Raw genomic sequence first — 20,024 nt, forward strand, 5'->3', positions numbered from 1 at the left:
TATGTATTTATACTTGTGTATAATTTTGCTTTTATTTTCCATTAAGTAGTCTGAAAGTGGATTCTTTAAGCTATATCGTTCCATTATTTAGTTGGTCTGGAAATGGACATTGCATGTTATAATGTTTCCTTCCACTCCCTCCACTGGGCTGGTCTGAAAGTGGACAAAGTGTATTGTATATGTTTTTCATTCATTTTCTTTTCCCCCACTGTATTGATCCGAAAAGGGATACCATGTGTTTGTATATATGTGTGTGTGTGTGTTTTGTTAGAGGGAAGGGTTCCCACCCCCACAGTGTTGGTCTGTCTGAAAGAGAAGTACTCTAGATGTTGTATGTTTTTTCCATTGCACTGTCTGGGCGAGTACATTTGTTGTATGTTGTGGTGTTTCCCAGTGGCTTCTCCTATGAAAGTGGATAGTCTGTGTTTCACTTAATGAGCATTATTAATCAGGACAAGTAACCTGCCAAACAATCAGATGGCTGCGTTCACCTCGGTTTAAGCAACTTTTCTTTGCCTCATCTTGGTTTGAATCGTCTTCTTCTCCATCACCTACAAATTTTAAAAATTATACTAATATAGTACAAAAATAACAATATTTAACACAAACATATATTTTTCTTTTCACAAAGCATGCAATGTTTTAACATTTTTGGGGTTTTTTTTTTAATAATACAAAAGTGTGTTGTGTTGGGTCTTCAATTCCTGATGTAGTCCTAGAGGTATGATCATGATATATGGTCTGTCTTGAACATTTTTAGACCTGGAAGAGCCTATCCATCTCAGGTCTCAATATAGCCAATCCTTTCCAGAAAGATAGAGAGAGGTGGAAAGAGAAAGAGAGCAGGGAAGAGTGAGAGAGTGAAAGAGAGAGTAAGAGAGAAGAATTGATCTAGTGAAAGTCTAGTACTTTATTTATCCAGATTTCCTTCATTGGACACTAAACTCTGCTTGCAAAGACCTGTTGAGGCAATCGAAATCAAATTCGATGATTGGCATCCGTGCTAGAGGAGTGCTAAGAGTACCAGTCAAGCATGATTATTGCCAGAGCAACAAACTGGCTTCCGTGCCGGTGGCACATAAAAAGCACCATTCGAGCATGATCATTACCTGTGTCGTCTTACTGGCACTTGTGCTGGTGGCACGTGAAAAAACATTTGAGCGAGGTCGTTGCCAGTGCTGCTGGACTGGCTCATGTGCAGGTGGCACATAAAAAGCACCATTTGAACATGGCTGTTGCCAGTACTGCATGACTGGCCCTCATGATGATGATGATGATGATTAAAAGAATGAAAAGCAAAGTTGACTGCAGCAAGATTTGAACAAACTCTGCAAGATAATCTATACTTTAACAACTTATTTGCTGCTTAATACAGGTGTGTTATTGACTGAATCCCCACATGTCCCAAATACACAGAATTGCAGGATTTGAACTTATATGTATTATGACATTATTATGATTTCAATCTATTGACAGAACAATTCAGAGGGAAATATATTTATCATTAGCTAAATAAACTCACAACCTGTAACTAGTTTGATAAGCGTCAATGCATGAAACTCTCAGACCTTGAATCACTCTGTTACTTCTGCTATATATAAATAAAAATATACAGATACTAATATTCTGAGTTCTATTTTTCCTGTTTGCATCAATATACCTATACTCTCTCTTTTACTTGTTTCAATCATTTAACTGTGGCCATGCTGGAGCACCGCCTTTAATTGAGCACATCGATCCCAGGACTTATTTTTTGTAAGCCTAGTACTTATTCTATCAGTCTCTTTTGCCGAACTGCTAAGTCATGGGGACGTAAACACACCAGCATCGGTTTTCAAGCGATGTTGGGGGGACAAACACAGACATACACACACACACACACATATATATATATATATATATACATATATATATATGACGGGCTTCTTTCAGTTTCCATCTACCAAATCCACTCACAAGGCTTTAGTTGGCCCGAGGCTATAGAAGACACTTGCCCAAGGTGCAACACAGTGGGACTGAACCCGGAACCATGTAGTTCGTAAGCAAGCTACTTACCACACAGCCACTCCTATGCCTATATAAATGTGTGTAAATAAAAATCAAAGTATAGTGCATGTCTATATATAAAATGAGTTTAAAGGGATATATTATCCTGGCAGTTTCAGATGCTGGCTAACCACAATGGTCCTTATATAATACCCAAGCTAACAATAGGTTGCTAGGCTCTGGTAACTATTCTTGCTGGGTAAATCTGAGTGTCCTGTTCTGAGTAATAGTATTAATAATGATAGGGAGAACAAAGATTTTTCACATTCATAATTTTATTTAAGTTATTTACAGTATCTTTAAAGGACCTACACATGTTTCAGCTGCAGCAATTGCACACTTATATATGCAACTTAGCATCATGGTCGGTGCAGTTTCGTCAGGGTCCTTACCCTCTGCCATTTCAAAGTAAAACTGAAGGAATCAGCAAACTGAGTGAATAAAGTGTTTTATGGGAGGTAGAGGTTGTACTACTAATAGTTATAGGAATCTTGACTTAGGGTTCACCTCTACTAAATGTGGTGGTTGAAGTGAAACATAATTCTAAAAATAGGTCATGGTTAGATTGAAAGGTTATGTAGATTTATCTTTAATATTAAAAGCTAATGATTCCACTCATTTCAAAGAGAATATTCTTAGTGTTGAGGTATTCTATAACGTTTGATTTATTTATTTTGGTTCCTCAATTGTTGTTATAATAATTTCTATTATTATTAATGAAAGTTTGACAAGGACTCCTGGTCTGTTCAGCACTACCCTTTGAACTAAAGAGAATAACCAGGAACTTAGTTAACCGTAACATCCTGTTGAAAATTCAATCTCAGTCTTGTAATGATTCAAAAATGAATGTAAACAGGTTTAACATTAGTTTCATGATATTATGATAAATCTCAGGACTGACTGCCTAGATTCAGTCTTATATGGTACTGAGTCTCACAGGAGATTAAGAATCAATGATAACATATATTATTAAGAGAAACAGTTTGTTCTTTTTTTACTTTTTCTTTTGATTTAACAACAGTGTGCCACTAGAAGCACTGGAGCATAAAATTAATACAAAAAGAAACTCATGGACATGGAGAAATGATGATGGTTCATGGTAATGGTGGGTGGTGAAATAAATAAAGCAGAACTGACCAGTACGAAAATCAATGTATCCTTCTCCTCCAGAAATTACCAATTTCGCCAGTGAATGTACAACAGGTGTAGCTTCTCTGACGTTTTTGTTTGTACCCTCACTATCAACACTAGCAGCACTAATTCCTTTCACTGGAGATCCTGAAAAATACAACACCATGTTATCAATTACATACAAATACAATATTCATTACATGTCCATACACATACATATACAAACAATTCTTCTATGTGTACCTTAATTCATTTTTTTTTTTTAATTTCGATTTTTCCCATGCTAACCAAAGACAAATGGTATTTATCATTCTTTAAAAATATTTTTCATTATGTCACGTTTTGTAAATAACAATGTAATTGGTTACAGGTTTACAAGAGCCAAAATCACTGGTTCACTGTATTTATGATGGCTAGAGTGACAAGGGATTGCTTAGCTAGAGAAGAACAAATACCACACAAAGTATTTTAATGCAAAGTCACTATCATCATTTTAACATCCACTTTCCCATGCTTGCATAGATCAGAGATAATTTATTGAAACAGGTTTCCTACAGCCAAATCCCCTTCCTGTTGTCAGCCTTCACCTGTTTCAAAGCAAGTTGATATTTCCCAATGATCAGACATGTTTTCTATGAAAGATTGGAAACAAACAACATCAGTTGTATGACAATGATACTTGTTTACAACATGTGATGTCAAGACAAGGGTATACACACATGTGCATGCACACAATTATGTGCACACACATGCACACAACACGATGAGCTTCCACACATACACATATATATATGACTGGCTTCTTTCAGTTTCCATCCACCAAATCCTCTCACAAGGCTTTGGTCGGCCCGAGGCTATAGTAGAAGACACTTGCCCAAGGTGCCACACAGTTGGACTGAACCTGGAACCATGTGGTTGGTAAGCAAGCTACTTACCACACAGCCACTCCTTTCTATATTAGAAACATTAGAAAATTAATCTTGGTCTCAAATTTTGGCACAAGGCCAGCAAGTTCATGTTAGGAGATGAATCGCTTACATCAACTCCAGTGCTCAAGTGGTACTTATTTTATTGACCCCAAAAGGATGAAAGGTGAAGTTAATCTTGATGGAACTTAAATCCAGAATGTAAAGACAGACGAAATGCCACTAAGCATTTTGCCTGGCATGCTAACAATTCTTCCAGTTCACTGCCTTAAATTAGAAAATTAATATTAAAATAAAAAACGATTACCATTGTTAATATTATTTGATGATTACTGAATTCTTGGGACAGCAAACAAAATCAATCTATCCCAGCTCATTAGATTTAGAGTCCAACAATCAAGTACTGGGATCAATACAATTGACTAACCCTCTGCCCTTGAAATTTCTGGCCGTCTGCCTAAATCAGAAATTACTGCTACTGTTGTTGCTGAATGTAGCAACCAACATTTTGTTTTGTTGTCGTTGTTTTGTTTTGTGTTGTATTTATGTCACGTCAACGAATAGCAGTTAAGAAACTGCATGTAAACTAAGGGAAATCACTCTTACTTCACTACACTTTATAGTTTGTTCACTGCTACGAGTGTCTTGGCATTTGTGTGCATTGTTTAATATATGTATGTAAAGCATTTACATATTAATGCATTAGTCTGTCTAAATTAGCATAAATGTTTTTCAATATTTACTTGCATTTTGCTTTAAAGTTCCATATATGTATGCGTGTGTGTGTGTGACCTTTTCCATGTTTGCCAATGAAGTATCATATTTGCAATGTGTTTATAAACAACAAAAAATTATTCTAACTTCATTAGAAATTTAAAATGGCATTGTTTTTTTCCTCTACTCTAAGATTAATAACCTTTGAATAGTGTACAAGGCAGTAATAAAAAGCAATATATTAGAAAACAGGAGCAAGTAAGGAAATATATTTTGTGTAAAGTAATGCTATGTATGTGAATTTGTATACAGGGGAAGTCGTATCTAAATACAGTACCTCACTATACCAAAGGGACCATATATAAGTGAGCTGTGTATATTGGAAAAATTTTACATTCCAATCCAAGAACTATGATCGCTGAATAAAAAGGGGAAAATTTTGAGCCACTGTACCTATGGCAAAACTTTATTATAAAGATGTAATTATGAGCATGCTATTTGCCACTGGATTTCAATTAGAATGTCCTCCCCTCGATCTTAGAAAACTGCACTGTACATAATAAGTATTAATCAACTCTTGACTACTAACAACCCTAATAGAAGGCACTGAAGTTCATAACATGACCTCTAGCCAACGACAGTCAGGAACTTGTGTGAATTCTCTCCACCCACTTGCTTTTCACTTTTCTCTTCTAGACAACTTGAATGAATATCTCATGCATAAAATTCTAAGTAGTATCTGTGAAATAAATTTACTTAGTACCAATAAATAAATACTGCCTGTATTAAGTACTCCTTTTCTTGTTTGCATTTCTAAATCTACATGTGAGTGAGCCTGTCTGCTTACATGGGTGTATATGCACACGCATACGTATTCTTTCTTTTTACTTGTTTCAGTCATTTGACTGTGGCCATGCTGGAGCACTGCCTTTAGTCAAGCAAATCGACCCCAGGACTTATTCTTTGTAAGCCTAGTACTTATTCTATTGGTCTCTTTTGCCGAACTGCTAAGTTATGAGGACGTAAACACACCAGCATCGGTTGTCAAGCGATGTTGGGGGGGGGGACAAACACAGACACACAAACATATACATACACATATATACGACAGGCTTCTTTCAGTTTACGTCTACCAAATCCACTCACAAGGCTTTGGTCGGCCCGAGGCTATAGTAGAAGACACTTGCCCAAGGTGCTACGCAGTGGGACTGAACCCAGAACCATGTGGTTGGTAAGCAAGCTACTCTTGTGTCTATTTAATACAGGAAATTATTACTTCCACCCCAAGCTTTCACATAATTATCAGGGAATTTCTGCATCAATATCATATTCAGCATCAGCATCATGAAATCAGTGAATGTTCTTTATATCATATATACTTTTGAGAATAAAGCAAGGAGAAAGGAATGAATGATTAAGGTAAGAGTATAAAATAACTGTTGTGATTTAACAGACTGTGTGTGTAAGAGAGAGAGAGACAATGTATGCACATGTCTGTCAACTTGACTCCTTTGGTCTCTTTTGGTGAAAGCAAGAAATGGCAGTTATAGCAGTTGCAATAAAACACATATTTCCAGAATAAACATTTCAAACTTAGTGACAGTCTGGAAAACATTAACAGGTGATTAACGCAAAGATGATGACAACAATAACAACAACATATAATGATTTCTTAGTGCACTTACCTGGAACTGCCACGAAAAACTTGACGGCATCTCTGTGTCCATGAAACGAAAGTTGTGCCTGTGCCATGGAGCAGTAAGGAATGAAAGTACCAGGTGTAATATTATCTCCTTTGCTATCACTGTATACCCTGATAACATTACCAGGACGGTTTGGGTGACTACCTGTACTTACTGGTTGCTTGTTACCTGAAAAGACAAATAATAACTATATATGCATACCTGCTGTTATCATACTGCAAACATGTCATTATTATATGGTTGAAAATATTACAAAAAAAAAGAATAATAAAACTATATCCATAGTTTTACAAAACAATTCACCAGAGAATGAAAAAAGATTATAATGGTTAATAATAATAATAATAATAATAATAATAATAATAATAATAATAATAATACTTTCAAACCCAAGCACAATACCAGCAATACAGAAGTCAAAAGTATTGATTTTCTCAACTTTAGTGCTTAACTGTTACTTATTTTATCAACCTTAATAGGAAGAAAGGCAAAGTCAACCTTGGTGACATTTAAGCTCAGAATGTTAAAGAACCAGAACAAATTGTCACTAAACATTTTGTCCTATGGGTTAATGATTCTGCTAGCTCACTTTTCTGTTGTTGTTGATAGTGAAGATTGATTGTTATTATTAAAAGAAATCATTATTATTATTATTATTATTATTATTATTGTTCAGTAATCTTATTTTTATTACATGCTTTCACTGCACTACCAAGCACAGCTTTGTGTGCCTTGGGCGTGTGCTGTGGTTTGTTGTGATGCTCTTATTTTCACTGTATCGAAAGTGTTTTGCATAGGTTAAGTGCGGTGTCTAGTAGTGCTATTTTCTGTGTGTTATATATATTTGTAGGTCCTGGTATTTTTGTTATACATTTGTCTGAATGTTTTTTTATCATACCTAATGCACCTACTATGATAGGAATTGTTTTTGTTTTTAGGCTCCACATTCAAGTTACTCTATTTCCAGGTCTTTGTATTTTGAAAGTTTCTCTGTTTCTTTTAGAGAAACATTGTCATCTGTTGGTATTGATACATCGATTAGAAAGCATATTATTGAGTGAGAGAGCAAAGCATGCCATCAAAGTGACACTGGAGTAAATTGTATGAAGCCCAGTATACCCATCACGGCTACCTGTCTGGTAAGGGTACACCAGGCACATGCATCACAACCGCATGTGTGTGACATGGTGATCTCATATCAAGATAAACAGTACATGACCTTGCAGGTGGGGCCCAGTTAAAATTTTCTTCAAGTCAAGTAGCCCATCCCACTCAAAAGATCCTTGAATAAGGGTTGTTTAAGGATGATGAACAAAACACTCATGTTTCCAAAGGTGAATTATTCAAACCCCAAAGAATTCCTCTCAAACATTGCTATGATGCTCTCACACTACTTCTGCTTGTGATCAGAGATGCACATATCGTCAGCCACTAAGGGACATGGTCAACTGGTTAAGGTCAAACAACTGACAAGCAAATCTGTGGTATTGAGCAGAATATTTGCTGTAGCCCATCTTTTATACCAAGACAAAACAATGTACATGATAACACTTCTTCTTCTTCTTCTTCTTATTATTATTATTATTAAGGCAGCAAGCTGGGAGAATTATTAGAGCATCATAAAAAATACTCTGCATTGTTTGTTCCAGTTCTTTACATCTTGGGTTCAAATCCCACTCAAGTTAATTTTATCTTTCATCTCTCTAGTGTCAATAAAATAAATTACAATTCAAGTACAGGGGCAACAGTATTGACTAACCATCTTCCTTAAGAATTGCTAGCCTTATGTTTAAATCACAAACAATTATTATTATTATTACTATTATTATCATAGATACCCATCACATTCTGAGCTCATATCCAGAGGACTGATAAATCTAAGTATTACTCAAGTCCTAGAAGTGATATAATCAAATCTACTGCCCTCAATTTTCTTACTTTGTATACCAATATGAAATGCCCAAGAAATTTCCATACAAAGTACAGATCATGAAAGAAGTGGAGCTGCATTTTAAACAGACCCTATTGAAATGTTATATATCAATGAACCAGCTTTCACTTGCTCACTAAAATTCAAGAGCTTCTCACTGAAGATACTGAACTCTCCAGCTATGAACAACATGTGAAGACTGTAGAAAAGTTGCTTAATATGGAACATGAAATGCCTTGATCAAAGCAAGATGTTTAAATTTTGTATAGATATCTTGTTTTAATTATTAAATGTTTATTATATTGCTTTTAATTATACTGAGTAAATATTTGTGCTCTTTTTGTAGATTTTGTAAACTTCTCCACTTTATATAACTTGTCCATCCAACTTTCTGAAACTCTAACAAAATAATAATAATAATAATAATAATAATAATATTAATAATAATAATAATAATAAATAATAATAATAATAATAATAATAATAATAAATAATAATAATAATAATAATAATAATAATAATAATAATACCACCACCACCTGATGCAGTACCAGGCAGTGTCTCTCATAGCCATGTTTGAGAGAAATTCTTTGGGGTTTGAATAATTCACCTTTGGAAATATGAGTGTTTTGTTCATCATCCTTAAACAACCCTTATTCAAGGATCTTTTGAGTGGGATGGGCTACTTGACTTGAAGAAAATTTTAACTGGGCCCCACCTTCAAGGTCATGTACTGTTCATCTTGATATGAGATCACCATGTCACACACATATGGTTGTGATGCATGTGCCTGGTGTACCCTTATCAGATGGGTAGTCATGATGGGTATACTGGGCTTCATACAATTTACTCCAGTATCACTTTTATAGCATGCTCTGCTCTCTCACTCAATAATAATAATAATAATAATAATAATAATAATAATATTAATAATAATAAACAGTGACAACTACAACATTAATAATTTGCTTTTGCCATATATATGACAAAAGTCAGAACAAGGTAAAAATAGCAGAATTTTTCAAAGAATCAATAATGAAAGAAAAAAGTTTTAAAAAATGTCCTACAAGTATGGACAAGAACAGTTTGACACTGATATAACTTCTCAAGTCAGCAATGCTCAGACACTGAAGGAATGTGTGCAAAATGGTTTCTTCACTCTGCGCACATCTCAAACAGGCCAGGCTGACAAGCACTTCTATATGTGTAGTGTTTATCCCATTTTGGATAAATGTTGACAGTAAAAATACTTGAAGATGTTAGAATATTTGTTTCATAAAAATTATATAAAATCAGATAAAAAGACAATGGTAACTATAATGGTTATAATGATGTTATGCAAATCACACAAATTTGACAATGAACATGAAGTTATGAGCTTGTATTGATAGAGAAAACTGACTCACACAATTAGATGAAATGAAAATATTGTTTTTTGTTTTTTTAATAGGGAATTAATGATAAATAGAAATAGAAGTTGTATTGAAATAGCCCCATAACCCTTAACATACTACTGGGCTACCACTGAGGTCTTCAATTTCAAACAGAAAATTATTTGTATTTTTAACTAGCCAAGTTTGGAAGAAGTGAGTGTAAGGAACATTTAATGTTCCTTACAAATCCTCTTAAAGACCTATAAGATTGATGCCACTAATGTTCCTTTTGAACCTTTGTATTTCAACACCTTCAAAAAAGACAAATGAGCAGACAGGTAATTTCCAGAGAATCAATATTCTAGGAAAGATGTACTAAGCATAGTTATTAGTGTGAGACCTGGGGGCATGGACACACATAACAAGAATGATGAAAGGTGGGGAGATGAGTAAAGCAGGAGTACGTGAAAGGAGGTAACATGAACCCAAACAGCTCCAAGGTGTAGATACCATTTTAGTAATGATAGAAAATGCAGAGAGAACAGACAGGCTGCTAATGATAAGGAAGTATTTACTCTTTACTTCCATTCACTTTCATTTGCTTTTGCTCATTCAAAATGCAGTTGTGAAATTAATAAACACCACAAGTCTGATTTTGCCTCCCTCCTCAAATTGATAAAGATATTACAGGCATCAATAAAAAAAATCTCTTTGTGGTGTGCTACATAATTTGTTTCTCTTATATTTATGCATGACATTTCTCACCAGATGATTTACTTGGGGACTCAACAGAAATATATAAACAGTTTAATTAAGAAAATGTCTGGTTCTAACTATACCAAAGTACAAGTTGGAACCAACTGCTATTAAAACCCCAGAATTACCCCTAGATGATTATAAACCTCATATTGTTCTATCAGAAAAGAATTTTAATTATTCCATAATTTAATAAAATATTTTTATAAACAGAAAAGAAAGGTTTAACATTAATAAAAAAAATGGAACAAAAATAAAATATTCATTTATATGTAATTAAAAATTAATTATTTAACAATGAAAACTGAGTAATGCTGAAAAAAAATCAATTTTGGTCACAGACTTTGCATTTTCTGGAAAACACTTTCCCTGATTAATAAAATTTCTTGGATGACAATTTAATATCATATTTGCCTCATAATTTGATCTGAGAGAGCTCTAAAATTTAAATATATCAATAAATTTTAAATATATCAACACAAAAATTGAAAAATATTTAATGGCAGGGTGAGTTTGTGTGTGTGTCTGTGTGCATATACACACAAGTATGTGTGCACATATAGATATATACACATACGAACCTCTACCAACTATTCTGCCTATATGTCTGTGCACACCTTTCAATGCAATGTATGCGAGGTTTGCAAATCTAACAGAAGGCCTCAAAAGACATTTTAAGATCCACAAAAATCAGAACTTAACTGCAGCTCTTTGTGGTCCAAATCAGATATGCAATCTATGTGGGTGTCTTTTCAAAACATTGTATGGTTTGGGAAGCCACATCAGACGCCATGATGGTTTTAAAGTGTAAGTGCAGGAGGTGGTCAAACTCTGCATAAGGAGTAGACAACCACCGTACATATATGTATACATGTTTATATGGATCAAAACAGTTTGATTCAAATTTTTTGGTAATCCAAGAGTTTCAAGCATTATGCTAATCTTCAGCCATTTTGAATTTGCATGAAAGAAGTTGATTGTTATCATAAGGCGGGCTGCAATTGGTCAAGGAAGGTCATGGTTTGATGTTGGTATAACCATGTATCAGTGATGACAGTTAGTGGGAAAACACCGCATGGTGAACAGGGAATCAACTATGTGGTGGACAGGAAATCAGTCAAGTTGTTGGAGGGGGGTAGGAAGGGGTGATATGCACAAGTATATAGTTGTATATGTGGGTGGGAGGACGTACTCATGGTTTTGCGAGCATGTCTGTATTGATGCAAGTATACGCATCTGTACATTGAGGCACACATACACATGAATGGACATGCATGTGCATGCACATACACATGCATGCACACACATACATACTCATTCATATTTACAATGCATGCATGCACACATTAGTGTGTACATGCATGAGTATACATGTGCATAACAAGCATTTGGGGTTGGTAAGCGTTGGGAATTTGTAAGTGTTGGGGATTGGTAAGCATTGAGGATTGGTAATTAACAGTCCTGCTCATGAGGACGGTTGGTGACAGTGACCTTGGTGCAGAGTAGCAGCTGGTACTAAGGTGGTATATTCAGGTTATCAGCAGTCAGAGGCTTGAAATTTGCCAGAAGGGCATACCACTGGTGACAGCAATACGATAAATTGTATTTCTGCAGGTTGTTGGAAGACAATATTTACAGACTATCATTTATAGGTTTATCTACTTTGAGATCCATTGTCCCCCCCCACACACACACATATAGATATAAATATATATGCATTTGTATGTATATATATATATACATATACTCACACACACATATATGTGTATCTAAATAGATATATGCATTTATACACATACATAGAGATATACATTATACATATAGATTTAGATTTGTGTATATTATGTGATATATAGATATAATACTACACATTTTCTTGTTTACACACAGAAAACTAAAAACTACACACACACACAGAGTTTATAATTTTCTGCTATCAAAGAAGTATTGAGTAATTTTAAGTTATAGGTTTATAGATTTTCAACTAAATATATATATATATATATATATATATTATATATATATAATACATACATATACAAATGTTTGTAGATGTGTTTGTGCATGACATTCACACCCATACATTCATGCATGCACACTTGAATGCAAACACACAAAAATTTGACGATCATGAGTTAAAACAAACAGGAACAATGAGTTTAATATTAAAAAATACATATAAAAAAAAATAATTTGACAGTTCACCATTAACAATGCAATTAGAAAAAAATCAAAACTGGTGTTCAACAAAAGTAGGAAATTTACCAAGAATCTCAATAGTATTAGGATAAGGGGAAGCTTTAAAGAAAGATTACAAATCAAATGCAGACAACAAAATCTACAGCTAAAGAAAATAGGGAAAAAAAAAAACTTTTTTCTTTTTCTTTTCAGCGGTGTTTTCCATTGTTTTGTTTATATTTGGGTGTGTGCATTTGTATGCACATTTTCACACATAATATGTTTAAGTTATGTTTATACATGTATATACATGAAGTGCAAGCATGGTCATGTGGTTAAGAAGATTGCTTCCCAACAACATGAGTTCAAAGTAATGTCCACTATATTGTACATAGTCTGCAACTATAGCTCCAGGCTGACCAATGCCTTGTGAGTGGCATTGTTGATGGAAAATTGTACTGAAGCCTACTATGTACATTTATGCGTACACATGTATATGTATACATGCATATATGTGTGTGTGTGTGTGTGTGTGTGTGTGTGTGTGTGTGTGTGTGTGTGTATGAGGGCACATGGACTAGTGGTTATAGTGTTGCACTCGTGGTCATGAGATCATGGTTTCAATTCCTAGACCAGGTGGCACATTGTGTCCTTGAGCAAAACACTTCATCTCACATTGCTCTATGATCACTTTGACACCTGATGTATGGTACACAGTGCCTCTGTCCAGGCAATATCGAATTGATGGAGGGAGTGAGCTAATGTACAGCACATACATTTGATCGCTATAAACAAATCATTTGTGCAGGTCGTTCAGCAAAAGCTGAATGCTCATACATCATCTTCAACAAGAGGGTCCATGGTGTGTGTGTATTTACTAATGATTTGTAGGTATGTGGTATTTCGTTATGCAGCCATAATATACGATGAAGTATATTAAATGTTTTTACAAGTTAACACCAAGTTCTACTGCATTAGCAGTGTGCTTTATATTATTTTGTTATGGTTATTTCTACAGATATTCCATAGAAATTATAGCCAGCACTGATTATTGCTACAGCATTTTGTATATGAGACATCAGATGCAAACAAACAATGAGACTGAAGATGAAAAATGGGTAATGAGCATCTGTGCCATATTTCTAGGGTTTTGTTCCTTCATCAGCATCCAACTAACCCATTAATCATCCTCGAACACACTACTTAAATTAGTGCTGGCTATCTGTAGAAATAACCTTAACAAAATAATGTATATAAAATATGTGTTAAATATATGTCCAGTCAGAGAGTGACCAATGGTTTCACATCCATAAAGCACTTATATATATTAAATAGGTTAGTCAGAAGAAATTGTTCCTTTATTCATTTATGAATAAATGAAAGAACTATCTTTTCATTTAACTTTATTTAACATTATCCTATCCTGTACACTATCCAAAACATTGTCCCTATGTATGTATATATGCATGTGCATATATATATATATATATATATATATGGACACCACACAGACAAGGCATTGTTCAACTCATGGCTGACACGAGCCAACAACATTCTCATAGTGGGAACAAACCCTAAATCATCATACACACAAACATGCATGCACATACACACGTTTGTGTACGAAGCATACACATGTACACAGAGTCTATAAGAGTTTCTCCTCCAAGCCAGTTGCCCCTACAAAGGTCTTTCTACATTTGGGTGTACACAAGCACATCAAATATAAATGTACACAACTTTACTTTTATCATCACTACTTAGCATACCTTCATTTTATACATGTGTGTGTGTACACGCACACATTCTTATATAGATATACACACACATGGACAAATATGCATGTACATATACAAACACACTTAACAGCACACAAACATTCACACTACTTATCAATACATACATATACAAAATATGCACACCATACCACCAATGTTTCCCCAAACAGCCTGTTGACAAGATGCCAGACACCAACCAAAATATTGGCATTAGAAATTATTAAAACCACTTTGCAGTGTAAAAGAGAGAAACAGTTTCTTTGATGTGACTCAAACTAAAGAACCAAACCACCAAATACTCATCAGAGAGTGCTTGCGACATCTTCTCCAGTAAGCACTAACTAAACATTTTGCAGAAATAGAAATTTTTTTAAAAAATTATTTCCACTTTCAATAGCATTTTTTTCTTTTGTATAGTGTGTATGTGTGTATGTGTGCATATATATTATCATTATTATTATTATTAATATTTAGCAGAGGTAACTATGTGTGTGTGTGTGTGTATATAAATATATATCTTTTCTCTTTTTAAGACAGTATGGTGTGATTTGAAGGAGATCTAATTGCTTATTCTATTATCAGAGCAACCACTGCTCAGCATTATTGACATTAGTTACCACCAATGAAATAGTTATAATCCTCATGCAGAGTATTGTGCTTAAATGACTTCCAGATTTCAGAGCTAAAATCAAAAGCATTCTATGGCCATTCCATCATGTGAGACATAGTTTATATTATCTAACATGTCTATCTGTTCCTTTAAAGACGGTAGAGTGTGATTTGAATGAGATTAAGCTACTCTTTCTTACAGGACAAGCAACCATGATGAGGCACCCTCATTGGTTTGTGTGCAATGGAATAGTTAAATGTTGTGTTAGCACTGTTGTTAAAGCATAGAATTTAAGTACAGCAAAATAGCAAAATGTTATGAGTAACATGAAATATAGTAAATGTTAATTAAATATATATCAATCAAAGTACAGTGTTAATTGTACTTGTTAATTAAAATATACCAATCAAAGTACAGTGAAATTGATCAAACACTGTTACCAATTAAAGAACAGTGAAATAGTCAATGTTTATTAAAATATAATGAAATAGTAAAGGCAACTTTAATGAAGGTTGAATATTAATTGAAGTATACGATTATTAATAGTATAATATTAATTAATTAATATGCAACAAAATAGTTAATGTTTTCATATAAAGAATGATTAAAATAGAAAACACTTTAATTGAAGTCTCATGTTAACTGAAGTAACATACATTAAAATACAATTAATTAGAAAATAGAGAGTTCTAAAACTCTTGTGAACATAAAATACTGGGAAATGCTAACAATGGAAGACTGAAAAAGGAAAGTGGAAGGGTGACAGAGAAGATGTTCATACAAATATTGGTGTAAGCGGAACTGGTAAACCACAAATTCTTATTACTTGGTTATATACATTTTCTAATCATGCAAATTAGTTGTGTTTTTTTAACTATTGACTTCATAATTCTATGTTTTCAGAGATTTATAACTTCTAGTATATTGTAGCTTATTTCCTATTCAAACCAGGATCATGAGTGAGCATGTGTATGTGTGAATGAGAGAGAGAGAAAATGAATGTGTGTGTGTGTGCATACATGCCTGTTCATGTGTTGTTGCTGTTGTGGCTTAACATCAAGTTGGCCCTGTTCAAACAGACCCATGATCAAGTGTAATTGAGTCCAGACTGTCACTTCTTACTTTCAACAATACTGTACCACAGACTACATTGACAAATTTGTTGTTTTTCAAGATGATTCGAAGGAGATCTAGCCACTATTTCTAGCAGACTGACAACCACATAAAGGCTCTTTTGCTAGCTTGTGGAAGACGGTAGTGGGTGGCAGAATTCTATGACATATTTGTGAAATAAATATTCATGATGATAATTAAAGTTATAAAATTTAAAACCTACTGAATTATAAATCTATTTTGACACGATACAAGGCAATTTTTTCTTCTTTTTTTTTTCCTGTTTTTGTGGGAAATTCTATAATTGACTGGATAGTAAATTACTGCTTATATTTTACAAGCTGGAAAATTCTTTATCATTATTCACACTGTTTTTGCTAGATTATTTTCCTTTATGTCAATTTTTAAGCTTATTAATATTCAGTTAATATAGAGTTGTTAATGTTATGTAATAAACAGTTCTATAATAAGAGTAATTTTATAGTATTGAATACAAGACTACTTTTTATCTGAGAGAAGATCAGAATAATGAAATGATAAAGGGAGGTATACAGAAAAATGGTTAAGAAACACTGGTCTTAGCAGCAGTAATAGCACCTTAGTACAAGAAGTGCCTTAATGAATCTGAACCAAATACTATCACCATCAGGCAGTCAGTCACACCTACAAACAATACTTGTCTGGTTCCAACTTCCAGTTAAGACTGTTTTGTTTTAATATCTAGTTTTGACCCTTGAGAAAAGATATGAACAATACATTCTGTCACCTATGTCACCAACCCACACACAAGCAAAAACAGTTTCCTTCAATTATAATCCAATACTTCAGCTTTGCTTTACCATAACTCAACTGTAATGCACAGGTGTGTGTATGTGAGTGTGAAAGTGTGTTGACTATATACACACATAAATAAAAAGGCAACAAACATTGATATACAGACATTTAGAAATATATACTGCAAGCACATACTCGCTCTTGTGCATAGGTGTGAATGTGCACACACAAACATACACACATATATAGACATACATCCATGTGTATGTATACATGTGTTTGTGTGTGTATTTGTGTGAGTATATGTCAAAATAAGAAGGCAACTACTAATAGCCTAATATACTAATGTACGACACTGCAAGTCTAAAAGTCGTGCATATGATTATGTGAGTGCACACATCAGTGTGTATGTGTGGACACATCTGTACATAAACAAGTGTGCATGTGTGTATATATATGTGTGGGAGGGTAGGGAAGTTTGTGATGTTCATTCAGTACAGATATGTGAAATGCAAAAGAGATTATCAATAATATCTCCAAAGATCATGAGTTCAAATCCACTGCAAGTCTTCAATTTCAGGGGTCTAACTTTTAATTAAAATTCCTTGATTTACTACATCATGCATGCTATGTAGCATCTGTCTCTGGACATTTTTTTCCCAGGGCATTCTTTTAATTTTTATCACACCATTCAGTGTTTAATGACTGAAAACATAAGGCCACTTTCCAGTAAAGCTTTGCAGTAAACCAATAGTTCTATACCCCAATCCAACCAGAGAGAACGTTAAGAGCCATGAAGGAGGTGGAAAGCAGTTTTCAAATTTAACTACAACTACTATTGTATTACATAGTGATATAAAACCTAGAAACCATAGAAAGTGTCTAAGTGTTTGGAATGTCCAATAAATAAGGTTGAGAAACACTCAGTAAGACTTGGGCTGTATAATAAACTGAAACATGTCTAGAAGAGTATTCATTCCATTGCCGAATATCAAACTCATTCACCATTGTATTCCCTATTTAATTAATTTTCAGGTTTATTTCCATTGCCTTCTATCATCAGAATTAGTCACAAAGATAATTAGTTTTCTCATCAACAAGAAATTAGTTAATAAAAATTTCTTGACATACTAAATCAATTATTCTGACTACGATTTCATTGTGTGTTTGAGATACACAGATGATCAGTAGATTGATACCAGTGATAGAATGGTCTCACCCCTCCGAGGGGACATTTAACTCCCACCCAAAACAAAACACAACATAACACCAAACTTGATCAGCTGTCCAAAAGGGATGATTTGAGACTACCCAAGGGGAGTTCATATTTCAACTTTACAACGTAGGTATATGATAGTTAAGGTGGTGACAAGGAGAATCAGCATAGCAGCAGACAAAAATGTCTGGCAGTATTTGTTCTAACCATTTAGGCTCTGAGCTTAGCCACAATCACATTGGTGCCAAACTATATCAACCTTTATTTTTTACTTGGATAACATAATTGAAATGGGGAGAGGAGCCTTGCTATGTAGGTAACTAACTACTGGTCTTTCATTAAGAAAAAGAAATAACAATAACTTGTCTAGGCTTGTGTCATGGAAAGGAACCTATCAGGTGTAGACATATACCCTGACATACTTTAGTCTACAAGGTCATTAGGTCGTTACATACTCTGCACTTTGCACTTTTTGCAGATTTGTCTATTTTGGCCTTAATGATATTCATCAGCAATGACTGACTTTGAGCAGCCATTACAAGTCCTTTCATTTCTTTCTGAAAGTCTTCATTTTTCACCTATAACTAAAAGTTCTGTGCTGCAACGTCTGAGATGCTGATTATGTGGTTCTTTTCTCCAGATGTTTCTTCTGTGCTCCTGTTTTCTTTTTGTATTCTATTGCCATCCCTGTAGTTTCTTTCTTCTCTCCTCTGACAGCTGAAATCAGTCTTTCTTGAGTTGCTCTTCATATACTCTTCTTCTATATCACATTTTGTTATCTCTACACAATCTTCTATCGATATCAGTCCTCTCTCCCATCCTTCCATGGTAGGTATAATCTATTAACACTGTCTCTGAGATGTCATGACTTGTACATGGGTATTATCTTTCTGGTCTTACAATCTATATTTCTTAGCTCTTCCTTGGGCCAGTTCAGGAAAGCCGCAGAATATCATATTAGAAAGAGATCGCCCATGCGTTTATACTCCTATCTTTTGACATGACATTCCTCCCTATATGGAAAAATATTAAACAGGAAAGGTTCCTTTACTGGTTGAACAAGCCAGCAGATGATACCTGCAAGTCCCAGTTGACTAGAGCTCCACAACATATATGTATGTATATGTGTCTGTTTCTGTATATAAACATGTGTGTGAATAAATATAAATACACATGTGCATGAGTGAATACATGTTTAATTTGAATTTATATATTTCTTAGAGAAGTGCCTCATCTTCTAATGTATTGCATTATTTATGTATATATATTGTTCTGACGGTAATAATTTGTTTGTATTTAAACACTTTCCAAAATAAACATACATTCTGTTTTAGAGGCTTCAAGGAAGTTATGGGATGTCGCACAAAACTCAGCTCTGAGTGCACTTTATCTTACAGTAGAAATAGTTGTAGGCTAATGAAGTTAATCACATAAATCTTGTTCCCTTGTCACTCTATACACATATATTTATTAATATTTAGCCTTAGTAATGGAATGACTCAAGGTCTGAAAGTTTTGTGCCAACGCATGAAACTCTTGGACCTTGAGCCACTCTGTTACTTCTGCTAAATATTAATAAATATATACATATATTCATTTGCATCAACATGTGTGTGTGTGTGTGTATATACATATACACACACACGATGCTGAGGCTTCTTTCCATTGTTAATCTGTTTTACATAACTATCACTAAAATATCGAATTAGTAGCTGTGGCCAGTGCTACCTGACTGGCTTAATTGCCGGTGGCACATAAAAAGCACCCACTACACTT

The 20,024-nt window shown here is 34.2% G+C and overlaps 1 protein-coding gene across 1 annotated transcript in view; it reads right to left on the reverse strand.

Moving 5' to 3' along the window:
- The window catches only part of LOC115222631 (C-Jun-amino-terminal kinase-interacting protein 4), a 206,196-nt gene continuing 186,172 nt past the window's right edge, over positions 1-20,024 (reverse strand). Inside the window, exons 31-33 of the mRNA XM_036511616.1 lie at positions 6,503-6,688; positions 3,184-3,324; positions 1-551 (exon numbers count right to left, since the gene is read on the reverse strand). Coding sequence (XP_036367509.1) covers positions 445-551; positions 3,184-3,324; positions 6,503-6,688 — 434 coding nt within the window. The 3' untranslated portion in view covers positions 1-444. The remainder of the gene's footprint in view (positions 552-3,183; positions 3,325-6,502; positions 6,689-20,024) is intronic.

Source organism: Octopus sinensis, linkage group LG20, assembly GCF_006345805.1.
Source record: "Octopus sinensis linkage group LG20, ASM634580v1, whole genome shotgun sequence".
NCBI lineage: Eukaryota > Metazoa > Mollusca > Cephalopoda > Octopoda > Octopodidae > Octopus > Octopus sinensis.